This window comes from Stigmatopora nigra, chromosome 9 (genome assembly GCF_051989575.1).
Source record: "Stigmatopora nigra isolate UIUO_SnigA chromosome 9, RoL_Snig_1.1, whole genome shotgun sequence".
NCBI classification, from domain to species: Eukaryota; Metazoa; Chordata; class Actinopteri; order Syngnathiformes; family Syngnathidae; genus Stigmatopora; species Stigmatopora nigra.
In genome coordinates, this window is record NC_135516.1 from 13,366,167 (window position 1) to 13,389,957 (window position 23,791).

At 35.6% G+C, this 23,791-nt stretch overlaps 2 protein-coding genes across 2 annotated transcripts; both read left to right on the forward strand.

Moving 5' to 3' along the window:
• The first annotated feature begins 424 nt into the window (after positions 1–424).
• samd7 (sterile alpha motif domain containing 7) lies at positions 425–10,278 on the forward strand. Its single transcript, XM_077724638.1, has 9 exons — positions 425–700; positions 6,209–6,340; positions 6,911–7,037; positions 7,118–7,242; positions 7,336–7,417; positions 8,157–8,815; positions 9,496–9,611; positions 9,685–9,795; positions 9,881–10,278. Exons 2-9 carry the CDS (start codon positions 6,238–6,240, stop codon positions 10,136–10,138), a joined length of 1,581 nt encoding a protein of 526 aa, XP_077580764.1. The 5' UTR covers positions 425–700; positions 6,209–6,237; the 3' UTR covers positions 10,139–10,278.
• Positions 10,279–10,764: 486 nt separating this feature from the next.
• sec62 (SEC62 homolog, preprotein translocation factor) lies at positions 10,765–23,444 on the forward strand. Its single transcript, XM_077724992.1, has 8 exons — positions 10,765–10,861; positions 11,779–11,887; positions 12,767–12,872; positions 12,953–13,136; positions 13,714–13,800; positions 13,895–13,955; positions 14,690–14,809; positions 22,229–23,444. The coding sequence occupies exons 1-8, from the start codon at positions 10,826–10,828 to the stop codon at positions 22,681–22,683; spliced, it is 1,158 nt and encodes a 385-aa protein (XP_077581118.1). The 5' UTR covers positions 10,765–10,825; the 3' UTR covers positions 22,684–23,444.
• Positions 23,445–23,791: the final 347 nt, after the last annotated feature.

Genomic DNA, 23,791 nt, shown 5'->3' on the forward strand with positions numbered 1-23,791 from the left:
TATTTTTTTGTGTTAAAATCCTACTAAACCCCAACCATGTTTCCCTCCCAAAAAAAAAAAAAATGCCTGAAATCTCACACCCTTGCAATAAGCGGCCGGTGAGCACAAGCTGTCAGCTTAGGAGGTCTGAGACGATGATCCGGCCAATTTAGAGGGATTTCTACCAAATGACAACCAAGTGCCTTTTGGGTCAACGCACCGACACTTGGACCAAAAAAAAGAGGGCGGCGGCAGCAGCGTTTTTGCCGTTGCAACACGGTAGCTAAGCATTTAGGTGTCTTAACTATGGCCTAAAGTGCTAACAAGGGATTAGTGAGGTAAACGTCCAAAGAGGTTTAACGCTTAAGGAGCAGTACTGCTTCGGTAATTACACATGAGGTTTTTTTTTTTTTTTTTTTCGCAAAGGTGCAACCACCCGGTCGGCAGGCCCGGCGGGGCGCTCGCACCGCCGAGATCATCGTGATGTCAGGACGAGGGAGGGCTTAACGTCGGGTCGGGGGATAAGGCCCGCTAATGGAGATGAAACCAATCGGTATTTAAAAGCTCTTTTTTAGTTAAGGCAGTTAGCCTGGGAAGCTACTGTGGCGTTTTGACAGTGGGGATGTGGAAGGATTTTAGAAGGGGATTTTTGGGAGATTTTTTGGGAAACATATTGTTGTTTTTGTTGTAGGAACTGAAAGATTTTCGCTGGATTTTCAAGGTGAGTGTTTTTAAAGATGTTGGGGGTGATGTTGTGTGGTTTTTGGTAGGGTGGGATGTGGGTTTGTTGAATTTGGTCAGTGGAATTTGGGAGATTTTTTTTGTTGGAATTTTTAGATGATTTTTTAAAAATGAGGCTGAAAGTTAATCTGGGAAAAGTGGTTGTAGAGAAAAACAATAATGCTTTCAATTTAATTATTTATCGGGAGATGTTTCACTTTTTGACACTTTTGACGCAACAACAAACCAAAATGACACTTTTTGGTCAAAGATTTTGAGACTCTTTCTCATTTTACAAATTATTAATGAGTTTATGACTTAATTACTTCTGTAGTTGCAGAAAAAAAAACAATAAAAATAATCGAATGCTTTCAATTCAATAATTTGTTCCAAAAAATTGGGAAGTTTTTGACCTTTTCACACTTGACGCAACAACAAACCAAAATGACAGTTCTTGGTCAAAGATTTTGAGACACTTTCTCATTTTAGTGAATAGGGAAGTGTCTCAAAACTTTTGATCATGACTGTGCGCATACCTTATAAGGAACTAAAAGCGTGTGACCACTTTTAACCAATCAGCAAATGATTATCAATTCAACCAAGTACACTAGCTCAATATTTCTTATTGGGAAATTTTAAAATACCTGCTGTAGGGAAAGAAAACTTTTTGACAACATCCAGACTATTAATTGTACTTTTTTTTCATAATTTGGCTGGGCTTGCAATTAAGACTGACCAAAATTTCAATGTCTTTTCAAAATTAGATGACTAAAATCATGTTTTTTCAAATAATTCCGGACATATATCTTCATTTAAACCATTTTAATGAACAAATATGTCCCAAACATTTGAAAAAACATGATTTTAGTCAAAAAATGACACAAATTTCAATGTCTTTTCAAATTTGGATCACTAAAATCATATTTTTCCAAATAATTTGGGACATATTTCTTCTTTTAAACCGTTTTAATGAACAAATATCTCCCAAATAATTAGAAAAAACATGATTTTAGTCTTCCAATTTTGAAAATTCATTGAAATATGTGTCATTTTTTGACCGTCTAAATCACAAACCCAGCCAAATTATGAAAAAAAGTGCGACTTATAGTCCAGAGAACACGGTAACAAAAATTTGAGATTCCCATTTCAAAGACGCTAACAGGAAGGAGTTGATTTTCACAATTAAACGCTAAATTGAGCTAACATGTTTACCCATTTAGATCTTTAATTGTACAATCAGTACTTATTACTGACAAGCTTTGTATAATGGAATTGTCCGTGTGTAACTGAGAATATGGCAGGCTTTAGCAACGTAGGCTAGCACGCGCGTGCACGCGGGGGGTGTCGTGAGGATTAAGAATGGAGCGAGACAATGTCTGATATGACCTCGTCCAAGCGGCAGGTAAATCGTCAGCAATTTTTCCCTTCAATTCATTCTTCTAATGGGATTACGCGGGCAACAGTAAATCCCGAGGAACCTAATCCCTGAAGTATTAGCTTGCAGCCTGTCGTACAAATACTCTGAGTACTTACCTTTCATTAGGATGCTCTCTTTTTACAATAATATTGTTAATTATGGGATGGGAGAAAAGGATCAATGGATGTTGGGGATGTTGTTTATGATTGTTTGGATGGATTTTTTTCCTTAACTTTTTGTAAATTGAATATTTCGTAAGTAGAGGAGTACTTTGTATGAAAAAATATATATCAAAAGCCTTTATTGTCAGTTGTGTATAATGGAATTGGTGGTGGTACTCTAAAAAGTGTGTTTTCCAGTAAAAAAAAAAACATTAAGTCATTTATAAATAAAAATATATAGTATAAAACTATTTAAAAAGTTTTTTTCCAGTAAAAAAACATAAAAAAGTAATTTAAAAATAAAAATATATAATATAAAAATATTTAAAGTGTGTTTTTACAGTAAAAAACATAAATAAGTCATTTAAGAATAAAAATATATAATATAAAAAATATAAAAAAGTGTTTTATTAGTAAAAACATAAATAAGTCATAAAAATATATAATATAAAAATATAAAAAGTACACTCCATCTACAATTATTCGGATGTAATTAAATTGATCAAATTAATTGGTTCGAGAATTTTTTGTAAGTTGAATATTTTGTAAGTAGAGGAGTACTTTGTATAAAAAAATATTAAAAGCCTTTATTGTCATCATACACAGCTGTGTATAATAAAATTGGTGGTGGTACTCTATAAAGTCTGTTTTTCCAGTAATAAAAACATAAATAAGTCATAAAAAATACAAATATGTATTATAAAAATATAAAAAGTAGACTCTGTCTACGATTATATCGGATGTAATTCGTGATTAAAGTTGATTTTGTAAGTAGAGGAGTACTTTATATGTGAATTCCGTCATTCATACCACCTTCCTCAAAAAACGACCAACTAAACCCTTTAAAAATGATCACTTTTTTACGAAATATGCCAGAAACACACCAAAAAAATACCAAAAAAAAGATTTATCCATGTAATTAGATGAATAACAATTTGATTTAAATGCTAATTATATAAAATCAGAGTTTTTAGTGATTCTTTTGTTTCATTTTTCTTAAAGAGGGTGATAGTGACCAGTCATGGGGATTTCTACCTGGTAAATTATCTGTTAGTTTGTCAAATAATGAACTAAATAAGATCATCGTAAATAATCCCTGAATGTTTTGAACAGCACTCCAAGAAAATCCCTCTAATTTAATCACACTCTGTGAGCTAGAATCCAAATAATTAAATAATTTAAAAAAAAATACAAACAATTTTTAATACACCTATAAGTCATTTTTAAAAAAAACAATAAAAAATTCTAATTAACCTCACTTTTTTACAAAAAATAAATCCTCACACTCCAATTAGCATACAAACAAAACAAATTCAACCAAAAAAAATCATTCCAAAACACATTAATCTCAATCCAATTCCCCCAGAAAGTACCTTTTATTTTCATTTCTTTGTATTTTATTGATTTTTTTCTCCTTTTTCCGACAACACTAACATCGACGGATTACCGCAATTCCACTATTTAACCGCTTTCCTAATCCGATAAGATTAAACAAGTGAAGTGAGTTACATTGTCAAATAACTAAACATAAATTATTGATCACATCCTAAAAAAAAAAATCAATAACAATCCCCTCAATCTAAAAAAACCCAAAAACGAGTCACCCCAAAGTATTATGACCCCCACATAGCAACACATAAACCGATTTCAACCCCCCCACCACCCACACACCCTCCATATTTATCCTGGAGGTGTTTTTAGGACATCCTTGGGTGCTAATGGAGGCTAATAGGATTAGCACTTGGGGTGTATTGTCCAGGATGCTTACAAGCAAGGTTTGCTGGGGGTAAAACGCTAAACGTGCGGATTACCTCCGACACATCCCGTTAAAGTGCTGTATAGGCCCGACTTAGCTAAAAGGATCTGGTACAAGTGTGTTGGGGGGGGCGGGAGTGGGCGGGGGGAGGTTGACATTGGACTGGGTGGGGTGTCAGCAGATGTAGCTGGCAGACTGTCGTAGGACTATTGGAGGGGGGGGGGATTATAGAGCTTAGATAAGATGCTTTTATAGGGAATATAATATGTCAGAAGGTTGTGGATGTTAGTGTAAATGTGGATTGTGGTTGTATTGCGTTGATTACTGTATTTTAATGACTATAAGGCGCATTTAAAAGTCTTAAATTTGCTTCAGAATAGACAGGGGCGTCTTATAATCCAGTGTGCTTTATATATGGGAAAAACATTAAACTGTGTCATTCATTGAGGGTGTGGCTTGTAATGTGGTGCGCCTTATAGTTGTGAAAATCGTGACCGGATGTTTGGTTGTTGGACGTTTGGTTGTTGGACGTTTGGTCGTTGGACGTTTGGTCGTTGGACGTTTGATCGCTGGACGTTTGGTCACCCGTCAAATGTACTTAGATATTAAACAGTACTTAGATATTAAAGAGTACGTAGATATTGAACAGTACTTAGATATTAAACAGTACTTATATATTAAACAGTACTTAGATATTAAACTCTTTCTCTTAGATATTAAACTGCGACCAAAATATTTTTTTCCCCTAGATGGCGCTGACACGTGGAAGTAGTGGCTGTAGTTCTGTCCACTCTTATTTGTTTTTGGTGTTTTACAGCCCCTTCTATCTTTTTTTAAATGACATTTTAATATTTCTTAATACATTCCTTTACTTACTTTACTTTGTACTTTCTACTTTAATGATGAGTGATGAGTATGTTAATACTTTAGTCCTTTTTTTCTGTTTATGTTTCATATGTACTGTTAACGGTTGCACTTTTTTATATGTTATCGTATCTTGTGCTGACCCCGCCCATCTGTCACATTTTTAAAGTCAATGTGGCCCCCGGGCCCAATAGTTTGCCCACCCCTGCTCTTGCCCCAGTCCCAAATTGAAGAAACATATATAATAGTATCCCAGAATAACCCCAACAGAAATGTGAGGGTTCGTTTTTTGGGGGGTTGGATTATTGGATTATGACTCTTTCGGGTCTTGTCATTGGGGATGAATTTCTTCTTAATATGTGAAATGTGTTGGAAGATGAGTGCTGAAATGGTGGGTTCGAAGAGGGCTGGATATAGTTACGCTCTTCCTCTTCTTCAGTGTATAGAAAGATAAAGATGTTCCCGTTTTAGACACGTTTTGAATATGCTAATTTCCCGGATATCCTGGATAGGAGTAGAGATGAAAAAAAGGAACATCATTCAGAAGTATAAAAATGGAGAACTTTCAGGATTTCTCTTCTGTGGATTATTTTTGAATTGAGTTTGAAAGTGTCAGCGTGGGAGAATGACTCAATAATATGAAATATATATATAAATAATGACTAGTTTAAGCACTAGTATTTTGTTTATTATGCATATTATTTTATTGGTTTAAATATATTTTTGCATTCTTTTTTTTTAAAGTCACGTTAAATAACTATAACATTCCCATGATGTCATACAATTGATATCAGTTCATAAATATTAATATTAAAATTAATATTTACTTGATTAACAAAGTTTTTCTACATAAAATACTTTACAAAAATGTTTCTGTATTTATAATAACAATACATATTATTTCCTAAACGTTTTATGTTATGTTTTTTTTTAAGTCAAACTATAACATTCCCATAATGTAATACAATTGAAATCAGTTCATAAATATGAATATTAAAATTAGTATACATTTTATTAATAAAGTTTTTCTACATAAAATACTTTTTATTAATTAAAAACAAGTTTCTGTATGTATATAATAACAATACATATTATTACCAAAACGTTTTGTTATGTTTTACATCATTTTCAATGTTTGACTACTGCCTCCTAGTGGTTCATATGAAGACTGCAGTATTGACATTTGCTTGAATCCCTTCAAGATGTTTTTTTTTTTAAATGAAAACATACATTAATAAGCTTTGTTCGGTGCATTTTCTTCCACATTTTTTTTATTTTCCTGGATGTAAAACTTCTTTTTGTCCTGTTTAGCATCCCCGTGGTGGCCAGCGTCGCTTGTAATGACCCCCCGGGAACAGCTGAGGAAGATGACGGCGCTGGGAGAACCGGGCGCTTTGGACGAGAAACACTGGTACCGCCTCGTCAACGGAATGTCGGCAAACGGTAAGAACTGAAGACCCGACTGAGTCGTGACCGGACATTTGGTCACTGGTCTTTTGGTCGCTGGTCAAATGTACTTGGATATTAAACAGTACTTAGATATTAAACAGTACTTAGATATTAAACAGTACATGGAAATTAAAGAGTACTTAGATATTAAACAGTACTTATACATGAAAAAGTACTTAGATATTAAACAGTACTTAGATATTAAACAGTACTTAGATATTAGATGGTACTTAGATATTAAACAGTACTTAGATATTAAACAGTAATTAGATATTAAACAGTAATTAAATATTAAACAGTACTTAGATATTAAACAGAAGTTAGATATTAACCAGTACTTAAATATTAAACAGTACTTAGATATTAAACAGTCCTTAGATGTTAAGCAGTACTTAGATATATAAATTTCTCTCTCATGAATATAATTTTGAGAGCTGGCTTCAACAGTAAACTCTCTGTCACTATTTGACCGGCGACCAAAAGACCGGCGACCAAACGTCCGAGCACCCGAGTGAGGGGGTGTGGTCTCGTGGCACCCCGCTGACCCCATTTGTGTGTCTGTAGCAGAGCTTCGGCAGAGACAGGAGATGATCATGAGGAACCAGATGGCCATGGCACCCCAGATTCTGGCTCAAGGCCAGCCCAGGTTGCAGGGCGTTCCGGCACCCTTCGAACCGCGATTCATGGAAAGGTTGGGCCAGATTACCGCTAAAATGAGATTGAAAGTTTACCATGGATATATTTATGATGTGATTTTGATGCCTCTTTTAGGGAGTTGGGCCCTCCGACTGAGATGGTGGCTCCCGATGGGAGGCAGATGCACATGGGACCTCATTTGGGACCTCCACTAGCGCCACACGCTGGTGTGCTTCCTGGAAGAAGCTTTCCAGGAGCAGGTGAAAAAAAAAAAAGCAATCCCTTTTTAATCTACTCTTGTTTGGTGGGGCATTGTTGAACTTGATGTTGTTTCTCCTCCTCCTCCTCCTCAGCTGGCTACGGCTTCCTCCCATCGGAGCCCATGGAAACGGTTGCCAGGCGACAAGAGCTCATTCACAAGCAAAACATGGCGAGGTAGTACTTCATTCGATTAGATTACTTCATTCAACCCGTATTCGGGAAATTTCATTGTCACAGTAAATAAATTAAATAATAAATAGAAAATCTAAAAGTCTAAAAATAAGGAGATAAATAAATATGAATAATATATAAATACTTTAATAAATATAAATAAATAAATAAATTAATAAATATATAAATAAATAAATTAATAAATATATAAATAAATAAATTAACAAATATATAAATAAAAAATAATACAAATAAATATATAAATAAATTAATACATATGAATAAATTAATAAATATATACATAAATACATAAAGATTAATACATATATAAATAAATTAATAGATATAAATATATAATTAAAAAAATAGAAATACATGTATACATAAATTAATAAACATAAATAGATATATAAATACATGGATCAATATAAATATATATATATATAAATAAATTTATAAATAAATTATTGAATATAAATAAACATGTAAATAAATTAATACATATATTGATAAAGTAATACATATAAGTAAATAAGGCTTAAATATATAAAGACATTAATAAATATAAATAAATAAGGCTGAAATATATAATATAATATTTTGTATATATATATGTATACATACATATACATAGATGTACATACAGTAGTCCTCAGAAAGTTCTGTTTTTCGGCCAATCACGTGGCAAGGAACAATTTGGGGTCCAATCTCCGTAGATCTGACTCCTTCTTCTTGTCTTCAGATTGGAAATGAACGCCATCTTGCATCAGAAAGAACTAGAGAGCGCCCAACAAAAGGGTCTAATGGCCATGGAGAACTCCATGTCCTACCCGTCCAACCCCATGGCCTTCCGAGGCCGCCAACGCATCCCCGAGGGCCACGACGTCTTCGTCCACCGCCCCACTTTGGACGACCTTCACTCCAACAGCATCCTCATGTCGGCCAGCCCCTACCCCCCCATGAGCACGTTGCACAGAGAGCGGGGTCGACGGGTGGGCAGGCGGCCCGCCGCCCCCAAGAGCGCCGACCACCCCGCAGGACACGTCAAGTGCGCGGCCGAGGACAAGAACGTCGAGCGGAGTCCGGGTGGGGCGTCCGGCGGGGAGGAGAAGGAGGTGGAAGTCAAGGGAGAGGCGGAGGAGGAGGGCGCCGCCGGCAAGGCACACAACCCGAGTAAAACGGATTCCCAAGCCAACGGGGGTGGCAGGAAGGGCTACAAGGACGGCCAGACGGGCCCGCACAAGGCCGGGGTGCCGGACCGATGCGCCGACGCCAGTAATGGAGGAGCCAATGACAAGGACGTTCCCGGCCAGTGCGCCCCCTTCCAGGAGAAGTTCATGTATCCCTCGGGAGGCATGCCTTATATGTTCCCCGTCTCTGGAAATGGCTTCTTACCCCCGGGTGAGTTGGAATATGGCTTTTTGGTGCTCGGACGTTTGGTCGCCGGTCAAGAGTTTACTGTTGAAACCAGTTCTCAAAATTATATTCATGAGAGAGAGTTTAATATCTAAGAGAGAGTTTAATGTCTTAGTACTGTTTAATATCTAAGTAATGTTTAATATACATATATCTAAGTACTGCTTAATATCTAAGTACTGTTTGATATCTAAGTACTGTTTAATATCTAAGTACTGTTTAATATCTAAGTACTGTTTAATATCTAAGTACTGTTTAATATCTAAGTACTGTTTCATGTCTAAGTACTTTTTAATGTCTAAGTACTGTTTAATATCTAAGTACTGTTTCATATCTAAGTACTGTTTCATATCTAAGTACTGTTTAATATCTAAGTAGTGTTGAAAACAGTAGATATTTAGATAATAAACTCTCTCTCATGAATATAATTTTGAGAGCTGGTTTCAACAGTACTTAGATATTAAACTACTTAGATATTAACCAGTACTTAGATATTAAACAGTACTTAGATCTCAAACAGTACTTTGATATCAAACAGTACTTTGATATCAAACAGTACTTTGATATCAAACACTACTTAGATATTAAACAGTACCAAAAGACCGGCAACCAAAAGACTTGACTTAGATTTTGACCCTTGTGACTAAAAAATGCCAATTCTGCAGGTCCACCAAATCTCTTCCTAAACAGCGACGAGGTGGCCGAGGACATCCGGAAGTGGAGCGTCAACGATGTTTACAACTTTGTCAACAACATCCCGACGTGTTCCGAGTACGCTCAGGTGGGTTTTTTTCTTCTTCCATTTGGCGTTGTTTTGCGGTTTTGCTTCAACATTGTCATTTTTCATCGTGCAGACTTTTAAAGACCACATGATTGATGGAGAAACCCTGCCGCTGCTCTCCGAAGAACATTTGCTGGACACATTGGGCTTGAAACTGGGGCCAGCTCTGAAGATACGCTCACAGGTCAATATTTTCTTATACCTACTATGTCGTAGTACAAAATTAAATGATATGCTAAAAAAAATATGATGCCCCGCCCCTTCTGCAGGTGTCTAGGCGTATGGGCGGCATAATGTACATGATGAACCTTCCACTCCCGGCCGGCCCACTGCAGGCCACACCGGACAAACCACCAGGAGCCCATTCGTCAGAGATGGGCTCCCCCGTGAACTGCAACAGCGACGAGCTGATGATGATGGCGGCGAGCCCTCGGGACGCCGTGGACGCCATCAAACCCATGGAAAACCTCTGCGAGGCGGACAACAACTCTTCTCATTCGAAAGAGTTGGCCATTGAACCTGTTTGAACTCTCTAAACGAGACAAAAAAACATATGTTACTCGCTGTGTATTTTTTTTTGGAGATTATGAAGCAAAATGTGGGGTCATAAGAACAATTAGCGTTTCTGGTCATGCTAACATATTGTTGCAATAACGTGATGACAGAAATGAGAAAAAAATACCTGCTAGGTAGTTTTATTTATGTATTTATTTATGGAATATCATTGGGATTTGTGATACTTTTTGTAACGGTTCAAATGAATTGTAAATAAAGTTTGTCGAGGGGTGTTTTATATTGAAAGGTCATGCTTACTTAGTAGACTCCGTATCAAAGCTTTATTGACAAAGAACAAGACGACAAAGTTTTTCCAATAAAAACGAATTTAAAAACACTTTTTTAACACATGGAATCATTTTATATTTGATTTTATACATGTTCATGAAGAAACGTGACGAAAAATAGGCAAATACTACAATAAAAAATAGTGTTGATATGCTGTTCTGTGATTGGTTAAATAAAATTCAAAAAGATCATGTGTATTATTAAAATCAGATTATAATGGCGTATATTTAATTTATTCATCATAGGCATAAGTTTTACTTTGTTTAAAAAAAAAAAAAAACATTCGAAAATGCATCGTTCACTGTTGTTCTCGTTTGAGCTATCGCGATACTTGCAGCACGATCTCCGGCTGAGCTGAGCTACGGAGGATCATGGCGGAGCGCAAGAGGCACAAGAAACGCATCCAGGTAGGCTTTATCCACCTTCTACTCATTACTTCTCCATGCACCGCCGGTGGCAGATAACCCGACGGGGCCATTTGTCAAATTGCGAGCCCGATGAAAGCCGCTTGAACCCGGCTAGAAGAAAAAGATAACCCATGCTAACGTGGCTAAGTTAGCTTGCGTTGCAACTCCACCGGAACCGTAGCGTTCGATTCAATTGCAACTTTAACTGCCGTTCACAAGCTAAAACACTCTTTTAAGGATACGTGACCTACATATAAATTCCTTAATTTTAGAACAAACATACTGTCTATCGTCTTTTTGCACAAAAATGTGGCTGTTAGTAGCTAAAGCCGCGTCAGTACTAATCAAACTAAAGGTGTGTTGACATAATATTAGATAACATGTGGCACTGAAAACTACAAAGTGTAATATTTGTGTTCATATACTACGATAACTGAAAAAAAACTACCCCACATGTCAAAGATAACATATGGGCAACAGGTTCGTTCAAGAAAATATAACATACACAGTTATAAGTTTCGAAATCTATCAATTAAGCATATTTTTGCACGTTTTGCCCTTGTCTATTACCCAGAAAAAGGGTATTATATTGGGAAAAATTGCTATATTCATGTCTAATTTGTTACTTAACTCTTTAACTGTCATTCTATTTCATAAGAAGTAAGTATTATTTAGGCTGACAAAACCACTAGTCTTTTGTAATGTCGTTTTGAAACAAATCCTAGCATTGTTTTGAAAGAAGTAGTAGTCCACAGTACTGGTAATAGTCACGTGATATTGACAATATGCCTGCTCAGTATAAGTGTAAAATAGATAACATTTTTTAAAATGTTGCTGTACTTTTTCAAATGTTTGCAAAACCACGATATTTCCATAAATGTAAACACATGATAATAACAGTTTATGTGTGTTTTTAGGAGGTGAGCGAGCCCACCAAGGAGGAGAAGGCGGTTGCCAAGTATCTGCGCTTCAACTGCCCCACCAAGTCCACCAACATGATGGGCCAGCGCGTCGACTACTTCACGGGTAAGTCGTCAATATGCTTGAATTAAATGTCTGATTTGACTATCATATTTTCACACATATAGGACACACTTAAAAGTCTAAATTTGTCAGTCGTTGCGCCTTGTTTGTGTGCAAAATTCATTTTTTTATGAAAAAGACTGCTTGAATGGCTGGCTTTATTTCTTGCCGATATGCAATTTATTGCGATCAACACAGCGGATGTTAACCATAAAAATAGCCTCTAAACGTTAGATTAAAATGATTCAAAACATCCCAGCCAAGTGGCAAGGAATTTGACTTTTTTTCACTTTTTACCCTAAAGAAACAGTCAATACTTAAAGAAACAGCACTGATGTGAATGTCCCACATCTTATAATTGCTTATTTAAACTATTATTGTCCTTTTGCGTTCGTGTTAGCTTCTATTGCTAACATGCTAAAAACATGTTTCCACGTCATCTTCTTGGAGTTGGTTTGGAACTAGTGTTCATCTTGCAACAGCGCCCCCGAATTCGGTGGTGGTGGGTTACGGTAATTACAGTTTAAAATGAGAAATCTTTTTTTAATCAAAAGTTTTTAACTTTATCGTTGACAAAAATTATTTCACGCTAATTAGCATTTTATTTTCCAACTCTAACGAGATGAGAGTAGTCCGCAATTGCACAACATTGCTAGTAACGCTAGATGTATTATTGTCCTTTTGCGTTCGTGTTAGCTTCTATTGCTAACATGCTAAAAACATGTTTCCACGTCATCCTCATTCTCCTGAGCGTTGGTCTGGAACTAGTGTTCATCTCGCAACAGCGCCCCCATTCTCTGGTGGTGGGTTGCAGTAATTACAGTTTAAAATTATCTTTTTTTTTTTAATCAAAAGTTTTTAACATTATCGTTGACAAACTAGCGTCCAAAGCCGTGGACTGTATGCTGGACTCCAAGTGGGCCAAGGCCAAGAAGGGCGAAGACGCACTCTTCACCACCAGGGAATCGGTCGTCGACTACTGCAACAGGTACTTGCCGACATGGCACTTTTAAGACGGCGTGCATCCCAAAAAATATTTGTCCAGCTATCGTTTCTTGGGTTTGGCAGGCTCCTAAAGAAGCAGTTTTTTGACCGAGCCCTCAAAGTGATGAAGAAGAAGTCGGAAAAGGACGCTAAGAAGGACAAGAAGTCCAAAGGCGACAGTTCCAAGGAGGAGGAGAAGAAGGGGAAAAAGGACAAAGAGAAGAAAAAGGAGGCCACAGATGTTGTCGAAGCCAAGAAAGACAAAAGTGTAAGTTTGCTGCCATTTTTATTTATTTTTGCAATAGAAAAGGATTGAGGGTGTCAAAATCATAGATTTTTGCATGATAATCAAACATTTTGGAGAATCTGGTAATACTGAAGTGAAGTATTATGGGAAAAAACTAGCACACCCAAGTGAAAAATGTGTCAAAGTGGCGGCCCGGGGGCCAAATGTGGCCCGCCACATCATTTTGTGTGGCCTAGGAAAGTAAATGATGAGTGCCCACTTTCTGTTTTAGAATCAAATTCAAATGAAGAGTATAGAAGTATATTACATTTCCTGATTTTCCCACTTTTAAATCAATAATTGTCATTTTTAAGCCATTTTTCAGTTTTTAGTTCAAAAATCCTTTTGTAAAATCTAAAAAAATATATATAAAAAAGCTAAAATAAACATTGTTTTATATCTATAAAAAGTAATATTCAGAGCTTTTAATCCAGTTTTTTAATCTATTTATATAAAAAAATCTAAATATTATATCTAAAATGGTCTGGCCCACATGAAATCGTGTTTGACACCCCTAATATAAGGCATAGTATATTAAATATGATGATTGTGCTTGCAGGACGAGAGTCCAAAGAAGAAGAAAGAGGTGAAGAAGAAGTTCAAACTGGAGATCCACGAGGACCAAATGTTTGTCGACGGAAATGAGGTAGAAGCTAAGCTAATCGTGCTAATTGTGTTGCACAGAAACCATTTGGTTTGAGTCAAATGCAGTCAAATGGTCAACATGGCTGTCCTTGCAGGTGTACGTGTGGATTTATGATCCCGTCCACTTCAAGACCTTCGCCATGGGACTGGTTCTGGGTCAGTTGCTTTGTCTTCTTTCCGTTAATCAGTTATTAGGGATTCAACTTTAGTATTAGGGTTTCAGCTTTAGTTAGGGATCTAAGTACATAGGACAAGGGTTAGGATTAGGGTTAGGACAGGGGTGTCAAACTCCCTTTGGTCTGCGGGCCGAATCCAGTTTAATTTGAGATCAAGCGGGCCGGATCAGTAAACTCATTGCAAAATGACATAGAACTAACAATAAGCCCACTTTTTCCCTTCCTTTGTATTAGTCACTAATACTAATAATTAGTGCAAAGAATGAGTAAATTATCAAAATGTTTATTAACAGAATTTTACGTTTACATTATGAACAATATATTATGAACAAGAGAATAACATAAGAACATAAATAAATGTCAATTAATGTTGTCTGCACGTAGTAAAACACTACGCCCCCTAGCGGATAGTACAAGAACTACAATTTTTTTTTAAAGAAAATTCATTTTTTTTTAAATACAATGCAGCTTTCTTCCCCGGGCCGTACCAAACCACCAGACGGGCCAGATCCGGCCCGCGGGCCGTATATTTGACACCCCTGGGTTAGGAGATTGAGGTTAGGGTGTGTTTGAATACAAAGTGCTGTCTTGTCTACATTAACCGCGATATCCGAAGGATTACTGTACTTATATTTGAAGGAAATATATATATTTTATTTCCATGAAACAAAATGATGTAACGTTGAACTCGTTGACCCCCTCCCCTCTTGCCAGTTATCGCTGTGATTGCCGCCACACTTTTCCCGCTGTGGCCTTCAGAGATGCGCGTGGGCGTGTACTACCTGAGCGTCGCCGCCGGGGTCTTCGTGGCCACCATCCTGCTACTCGCCGTCGGTAAGTACGCTCGTACATCAGTCTGCACGTTACTGTCAATTCCGCATGTGACCCAAGGAAGGATGACCCGAAATCTAGGCCTGCCAGGCTTGTTTATGAAAGGGTCCATGTATATAGTAAGGCTTTTTATTGAAAAAAAATGACCATGTATAGTAAGGCTTTTTATTGAAAAAAATGACCATGTATAGTAAGGCTTTTTATTGAACAAAATGACCATGTATAGTAAGGCTTTTTATTGAAAAATATGACCATGGATAGTAAGGCTTTTTGTCTTCAAAAACGACATAGTATACTAAGGCTTTTTTTTCGCCAAAAACGACATAGTATAGTAAGGCTTTTTTTTGCCAAAACCGACATAGTATAGTAAGGCTTTTTGTCGCCAAAAACGACATAGTATAGTAAGGCTTTTTGTCGCCAAAAACGACATAGTATAGTAAGGCTTTTTTTGTCTTAAAAAACGACATAGTATGGTAAGGCTTTTTTTGTCTTAAAAAACGACATAGTATAGTAAGGCTTTTTTGCCTTAAAAACGACATAGTATAGTAAGGCTTTTTTGTCTTCAAAAACGACATAGTATAGTAAGGCTTTTTTTTTCTCAAAAAACGACATAGTATAGTAAGGCTTTTTTTTCTTAAAAAACGACATAGTATAGTAAGGCTTTTTTTTCTCAAAAAACGACATAGTATAGTAAGGCTTTTTTTTTTATAAAACGACATAGTATAGTAAGGCTTTTTTTTCTTAAAAAAACGACATAGTATAGTAAGGCTTTTTTCTCTCAAAAAACGACATAGTATAGTAAGGCTTTTTTTCCCTTAAAAAACGGCATAGTATAGTAAGGCTTTTTTCGCAAAAAAACGACATAGTATAGTAAAGCTTTTTATCGCCAAAAATGACATAGTAAAGTAAGGCTTTTTATCGCAAAAAAACGACATAGTATAGTAAGGCTTTTTTTCGCAAAAAAACGACATAGTATAGTAAGGCTTTTTTTCGCAAAGAAACGACATAGTATAGTAAGGCTTTTTTTCGCAAAAAAGCGACATAGTATAGTAAGGCTTTTTTTTTCGCAAAAAAAACGACATAGTATAGTAAGGCTTTTTTTCTCAAAAAACGACATAGTATAGTAAGGCTTTTTGTCGCCAAAAACGACATAGTATAGTAAGGCTTTTTTTGCAAAAAAAACAACATAGTATAGTAAGGCTTTTTATCGCCAAAAACGACATAGTATAGTAAGGCTTTTTTTCGCAAAAAAACGACATAGTATAGTATGGCTTTTTTTCGCAAAAAAAAACGACATAGTATAGTAAGGCTTTTTTTCGCAAAAAAACGACATAGTATAGTAAGGCTTTTTATCGCAAAAAAACGACATAGTATAGTAAGGCTTTTTATCGCAAAAAAACGACATAGTATAGTAAGGCTTTTTATCGCAAAAAACGACAGTATAGTAAGGCTTTTTATCGCAAAAAAACGACATAGTATAGTAAGGCTTTTTTCGCAAAAAAACGACATAGTATAGTAAGGCTTTTTATCGCAAAAAACGACATAGTATAGTAAGGCGTTTTTTCGCAAAAAAACGACATAGTATAGTATGGCTTTTTTTCGCAAAAAAAACGACATAGTATAGTAAGGCTTTTTTTCGCAAAAAAACGACATAGTATAGTAAGGCTTTTTATCGCAAAAAAACGACATAGTATAGTAAGGCTTTTTATCGCAAAAAACGACATAGTATAGTAAGGCTTTTTATCGCAAAAAAACGACATAGTATAGTAAGGCTTTTTATCGCAAAAAAACGACATAGTATAGTAAGGCTTTTTTCGCAAAAAAACGACATAGTATAGTAAGGCTTTTTATCGCAAAAAACGACATAGTATAGTAAGGCGTTTTTTCGCAAAAAACGACATAGTATAGTAAGGCTTTTTATCGCCAAAAACTACATCGTATAGTAAGGCTTTTTTTCGCAAAAAAACGACATAGTATAGTAAGGCTTTTTATCGCAAAAAAACGACATAGTATAGTAAGGCTTTTTTTCGCAAAAAAACGACATAGTATAGTAAGGCTTTTTATCGCGAAAAACGACATAGTATAGTAAGGCGTTTTTTCGCAAAAAAACGACATAGTATAGTAAGGCTTTTTATCGCCAAAAACGACATAGTATAGTAAGGCTTTTTTTCGCAAAAAAACGACATAGTATAGTAAGGCTTTTTATCGCAAAAAAACAACATAGTATAGTAAGGCTTTTTTCGCAAAAAAACGACATAGTATAGTAAGGCTTTTTTCGCAAAAAAACGACATAGTATAGTATGGCTTTTTTTCGCAAAAAAACGACATAGTATAGTAAGGCTTTTTTTCGCAAAAAAACGACATAGTATAGTATGGCTTTTTTCGCAAAAAAACGACATAGTATAGTAAGGCTTTTTATCGCAAAAAAACGACATAGTATAGTAAGGCTTTTTTCGCAAAAAACGACATAGTATAGTAAGGCTTTTTATCGCGAAAAACGACATAGTATAGTAAGGCGTTTTTTCGCAAAAAAACGACATAGTATAGTAAGGCTTTTTTTCTCAAAAAAACGACATAGTATAGTAAGGCTTTTTTTTTTATAAAACGACATAGTATAGTAAGGCTTTTTTTTCTTAAAAAAACGACATAGTATAGTAAGGCTTTTTTTCCCTTAAAAAACGGCATAGTATAGTAAGGCTTTTTTTTCGCAAAAAAACGACATAGTATAGTAAGGCTTTTAATCGCAAAAAACGACATAGTATAGTAAGGCTTTTTGTCGCCAAAAACGACATAGTATAGTAAGGCTTTTTTTTGCAAAAAAACAACATAGTATAGTATGGCTTTTTTTCGCAAAAAAACGACATAGTATAGTAAGGCTTTTTATCGCCAAAAACGACATAGTATAGTAAGGCTTTTTTTCGCAAAAAAACGACATAGTATAGTATGGCTTTTTTTCGCAAAAAAACGACATAGTATAGTAAGGCTTTTTTTTCGCAAAAAACGACATAATATAGTAAGGCTTTTTATCGCCAAAAACGACATAGTATAGTAAGGCTTTTTTTCGCAAAAAACGACATAGTATAGTAAGGCTTTTTATCGCAAAAAAACGACATAGTATAGTAAGGCTTTTTATCGCAAAAAACGACATAGTATAGTAAGGCGTTTTTTCGCAAAAAAACGACATAGTATAGTATGGCTTTTTTTCGCAAAAAAAACGACATAGTATAGTAAGGCTTTTTTTCGCAAAAAAACGACATAGTATAGTAAGGCTTTTTATCGCAAAAAAACGACAGTATAGTAAGGCTTTTTATCGCAAAAAACGACATAGTATAGTAAGGCTTTTTATCGCAAAAAAACGACATAGTATAGTAAGGCTTTTTATCGCAAAAAAACGACATAGTATAGTAAGGCTTTTTTCGCAAAAAAACGACATAGTATAGTAAGGCTTTTTATCGCAAAAAACGACATAGTATAGTAAGGCGTTTTTTCGCAAAAAACGACATAGTATAGTAAGGCTTTTTATCGCCAAAAACGACATCGTATAGTAAGGCTTTTTTTCGCAAAAAAACGACATAGTATAGTAAGGCTTTTTATCGCAAAAAAACGACAAAGTATAGTAAGGCTTTTTTTCGCAAAAAAAACGACATAGTATAGTAAGGCTTTTTATCGCGAAAAACGACATAGTATAGTAAGGCGTTTTTTCGCAAAAAAACGACATAGTATAGTAAGGCTTTTTATCGCCAAAAACGACATAGTATAGTAAGGCTTTTTTTCGCAAAAAAACGACATAGTATAGTAAGGCTTTTTATCGCAAAAAAACAACATAGTATAGTAAGGCTTTTTTCGCAAAAAAACGACATAGTATAGTAAGGCTTTTTTCGCAAAAAAACGACATAGTATAGTATGGCTTTTTTTCGCAAAAAAACGACATAGTATAGTAAGGCTTTTTTTCGCAAAAAAACGACATAGTATAGTATGGCTTTTTTCGCAAAAAAACGACATAGTATAGTAAGGCTTTTTATCGCAAAAAAACGACATAGTATAGTAAGGCTTTTTTCGCAAAAAACGACATAGTATAGTAAGGCTTTTTATCGCGAAAAACGACATAGTATAGTAAGGCGTTTTTTCGCAAAAAAACGACATAGTATAGTAAGGCTTTTTTTTCTCAAAAAAACGACATAGTATAGTAAGGCTTTTTTTTTTATAAAACGACATAGTATAGTAAGGCTTTTTTTTCTTAAAAAAACGACATAGTATAGTAAGGCTTTTTTTCCCTTAAAAAACGGCATAGTATAGTAAGGCTTTTTTTTCGCAAAAAAACGACATAGTATAGTAAGGCTTTTTATCGCAAAAAACGACATAGTATAGTAAGGCTTTTTGTCGCCAAAAACGACATAGTATAGTAAGGCTTTTTTTTGCAAAAAAACAACATAGTATAGTATGGCTTTTTTTCGCAAAAAAACGACATAGTATAGTAAGGCTTTTTATCGCCAAAAACGACATAGTATAGTAAGGCTTTTTTTCGCAAAAAAACGACATAGTATAGTATGGCTTTTTTTCGCAAAAAAACGACATAGTATAGTAAGGCTTTTTTTTCGCAAAAAACGACATAATATAGTAAGGCTTTTTATCGCCAAAAACGACATAGTATAGTAAGGCTTTTTTTCGCAAAAAACAACATAGTATAGTAAGGCTTTTTATCGCAAAAAAACGACATAGTATAGTAAGGCTTTTTTCGCAAAAAAACGACATAGTATAGTAAGGCTTTTTTTCGCAAAAAAACGACATAGTATAGTAAGGCTTTTTATCGCAAAAAAACGACATAGTATAGTAAGGCTTTTTATCGCGAAAAACGACATAGTATAGTAAGGCTTTTTTCGCAAAAAACGACATAGTATAGTAAGGCTTTTTTTCGCAAAAAAAACGACACAGTATAGTAAGGCTTTTTTTCGCAAAAAAACGACATAGTATAGTATGGCTTTTTTCGCAAAAAAACGACATAGTATAGTAAGGCTTTTTTTCGCAAAAAAACGACATAGTATAGTATGGCTTTTTTTCGCAAAAAAACGACATAGTATAGTAAGGCTTTTTTTCGCAAAAAAACGACATAGTATAGTATGGCTTTTTTCGCTAAAAAACGACATAGTATAGTAAGGCTTTTTTTTTGCAAAAAAACAACATAGTATAGTATGGCTTTTTTTCGCAAAAAAACGACATAGTATAGTAAGGCTTTTTATCGCGAAAAACGACATAGTATAGTAAGGCTTTTTTTCGCAAAAAAACGACATAGTATAGTATGGCTTTTTTTCGCAAAAAAACGACATAGTATAGTAAGGCTTTTTTTTCGCAAAAAACGACATAATATAGTAAGGCTTTTTATCGCCAAAAACGACATAGTATAGTAAGGCTTTTTTTCGCAAAAAAACGACATAGTATAGTATGGCTTTTTTTCGCAAAAAAACGACATAGTATAGTAAGGCTTTTTTTTCGCAAAAAACGACATAGTATAGTAAGGCTTTTTATCGCAAAAAAACGACATAGTATAGTAAGGCTTTTTTCGCAAAAAAACGACATAGTATAGTAAGGCTTTTTTTCGCAAAAAAACGACATAGTATAGTAAGGCTTTTTTTCGCAAAAAAACGACATAGTATAGTATGGCTTTTTTTCGCAAAAAAACGACATAGTATAGTAAGGCTTTTTTTCGCAAAAAAACGACATAGTATAGTATGGCTTTTTTCGCAAAAAAACGACATAGTATAGTAAGGCTTTTTATCGCAAAAAACGACATAGTATAGTAAGGCTTTTTGTCGCCAAAAACGACATAGTATAGTAAGGCTTTTTTTTTGCAAAAAAACAACATAGTATAGTATGGCTTTTTTTCGCAAAAAAACGACATAGTATAGTAAGGCTTTTTATCGCGAAAAACGACATAGTATAGTAAGGCTTTTTTTCGCAAAAAAACGACATAGTATAGTATGGCTTTTTTTCGCAAAAAAACGACATAGTATAGTAAGGCTTTTTTTTTCGCAAAAAACGACATAATATAGTAAGGCTTTTTATCGCCAAAAACGACATAGTATAGTAAGGCTTTTTTTCGCAAAAAAACGACATAGTATAGTATGGCTTTTTTTTCGCAAAAAAACGACATAGTATAGTAAGGCTTTTTTTCGCAAAAAACGACATAGTATAGTAAGGCTTTTTATCGCAAAAAAACGACATAGTATAGTAAGGCTTTTTTCGCAAAAAAACGACATAGTATAGTAAGGCTTTTTTTCGCAAAAAAACGACATAGTATAGTAAGGCTTTTTTTCGCAAAAAAACGACATAGTATAGTATGGCTTTTTTTCGCAAAAAAACGACATAGTATAGTAAGGCTTTTTTTTCGCAAAAAACGACATAGTATAGTAAGGCTTTTTATCGCGAAAAACGACATAGTATAGTAAGGCTTTTTATCGCAAAAAAACGACATAGTATAGTATGGCTTTTTTTTCGCAAAAAACGACAGTATAGTAAGGCTTTTTTTTTCGCAAAAAAACGACATAGTATAGTAAGGCTTTTTATTGCAAAAAACGACATAGTATAGTAAGGCTTTTTTTCGCAAAAAACGACATAGTATAGTAAGGCTTTTTTTTGCAAAAAAACGACATAGTATAGTATGGCTTTTTTTCGCATAAAACGACATAGTATAGTAAGGCTTTTTATCGCAAAAAAACGACATAGTATAGTATGGCTTTTTTTCGCAAAAAACGACATAGTATAGTAAGGCTTTTTTTCGCAAAAAAACGACATAGTATAGTAAGGCTTTTTTTTCGCAAAAAAAAAAACGACATAGTATAGTAAGGCTTTTTTTCGCAAAAAACGACATAGTATAGTAAGGCTTTTTTTCGCGAAAAAAACGACATAGTATAGTAAGGCTTTTTATCGCAAAAAAATGACATAGTATAGTAAGGCTTTTTTTCGCAAAAAACGACATAGTAAAGTAAGGCTTTTTATCGCAAAAAAACGACATAGTATAGTAAGGCCTTTTTTCGCAGAAAAACGACATAGTATAGTAAGGCTTTTTATCGCCAAAAAACGACATAGTATAGTAAGGCTTTTTTTCCTCAAAAAACGACATAGTAAAGTAAGCCTTTTTTCTTAAAAACAACATAGTATAGTAAGGCTTTTTTTCCTTTAAAAAACGACATAGTAAAGTAAGCCTTTTTTCTTAAAAACAACATAGTATAGTAAGGCTTTTTTTCTTTAAAAAACGACATAGTATAGTAAGACTTTTCTTCTAAAAACGACATAGTATAGTAAGGCTTTTTTCTTTAAAAAACAACATAGTATAGTAAGGCTACATTTCTTTGAAAAATGACCACTAGACACAAATTCTAGATTATCCAATGTTGAATTTGATCCACACCGTCCATCTCTTGACAGCTCGCTGCATCCTCTTCCTGTTCATCTGGCTGGCGACGGCCGGGCGCCATCACTTTTGGTTCCTTCCCAACCTGACGGCCGACGTGGGCTTCCTCGACTCCTTCCGCCCGATTTACACGCACGTGTACAAAGGCCCTCCAGAGGGCGCTAGAAGCGGCAAGAAAGCCAAAGAGGATAAGGACAAGGGGGGCAAGGAGACCGGCAAGTCGGACAGCGACGACAAGGAGGAGGACGAAGGTGAAGACGAAGAGGAGCGTAAAAGCGGCGAGGAGGAAGAACGCCACTCCGACACGGACAGCGAGCGACGCGAGGAGGACGGCTCGCAGCACAGCAACGGCAACGACTTTGAGATGATCACCAGGGAGGAGTTGGACCAGCACACGGAAGAAGATGACGATGAGCGTAAGGAGAGGGAGGAGCCTGCGGGAAGGCCGCTTGCCCAACAACACTCGTGAACTGCCCAGGAGGGACAATTCCGTCTTTGGATTTTTTCCGCCATCATCGCCATACGAGGGGGGAACCTGTTAAAAGGAAATACAACCCTCAACCCCCCCTTGGAATTAAAGCTGAATGTTAAATAAGCGGGAAATTTTACTCACCGGTTCAAGTCCAACAAGATGTCTCGACAGCAGACGTCCAAGCAAACCCAGAGGGACCAAACTTATTTTTTTCTTCTTCTACTTACTTTAAAAAATGGCAGACGGCAAGGAGAACTTCATTTTTTTTGTTGACGAGGAGGCAATGAAAGGTGCCAAAACGAGGTAGGAAAGTGGCGACTTTAAATCAAACACGGTTTAAAATGCTTCTTTTGTAGTTTGCCAAGGAGAAGGAAAGGACACAAAAGTTGTTTTTCTGTAAGAATGGACTTTTTTTGGGAGGAAAGTAGTCATTTCACAATTACTCAAAGTACACGTTGCAATAGAGTTAACATTAAGATGATGGAAAATTGTTTTGAGTGGGTGGAAAACAATTGAAATGACACTTACTATACTAGTTGTTGACATTAGGCGTCTTCCTCCTCCTCCTTGGAAAATGTTTAAAACTACCAATTGTAACCATGCTGTCCATATAACTAACTGCCTCTTCTCTATTTTTAGTTGTGAAACATAAATATTCATCTTATTTCCTGCCCTGGAATGGTGGTATGACTGGACTATACTCAGATCGGAATGCCACCAGCGGGAATCGAACCTCAGCTCCCTGCATCAAAGTCAGGTGAGCTAACCTCTACGCCACGAGGCGGCCCAAGAGCATAGTGTCACTTAAAACTTAACTAGTGACTGACTCAAAAAGTCAGTTACTAGTTAAATTATAAGTGACATTATGCTCTTGAGCGGCCTTGTGGTGTAGAGGTTAGCTCACCTGACTTCGGTGCAGGGAGTTGTGGTTCGATTCCCACTGGTGACAGACTGAGTACAGATGTGTGCCCAGTCATACTGCCACCAGTGGGAATCGAACCACAACCTGCCCGCACCGAAGCTAGGTGAGCTAACCTCTACGCCACGAGGCCGCTCAAGTGTCCAAAGAGCATAATGTCACTAAATACTTGACTAGTGACTTCTT

Coding starts and splice junctions, on each gene's coding strand:
- samd7 (XM_077724638.1), top strand. CDS start 6,238: ATGACCCCCCGGGAACAGCTGAGGAAGATGACGGCGCTGGGAGAACCG. Junction 8,816..9,495: donor AAATGGCTTCTTACCCCCGG/GTGAGTTGGAAT, acceptor CCAATTCTGCAG/GTCCACCAAATCTCTTCCTA. Junction 9,796..9,880: donor CTCTGAAGATACGCTCACAG/GTCAATATTTTC, acceptor CCCCTTCTGCAG/GTGTCTAGGCGTATGGGCGG.
- sec62 (XM_077724992.1), top strand. CDS start 10,826: ATGGCGGAGCGCAAGAGGCACAAGAAACGCATCCAG. Junction 13,801..13,894: donor TGTTTGTCGACGGAAATGAG/GTAGAAGCTAAG, acceptor CTGTCCTTGCAG/GTGTACGTGTGGATTTATGA. Junction 14,810..22,228: donor CATCCTGCTACTCGCCGTCG/GTAAGTACGCTC, acceptor ATCTCTTGACAG/CTCGCTGCATCCTCTTCCTG.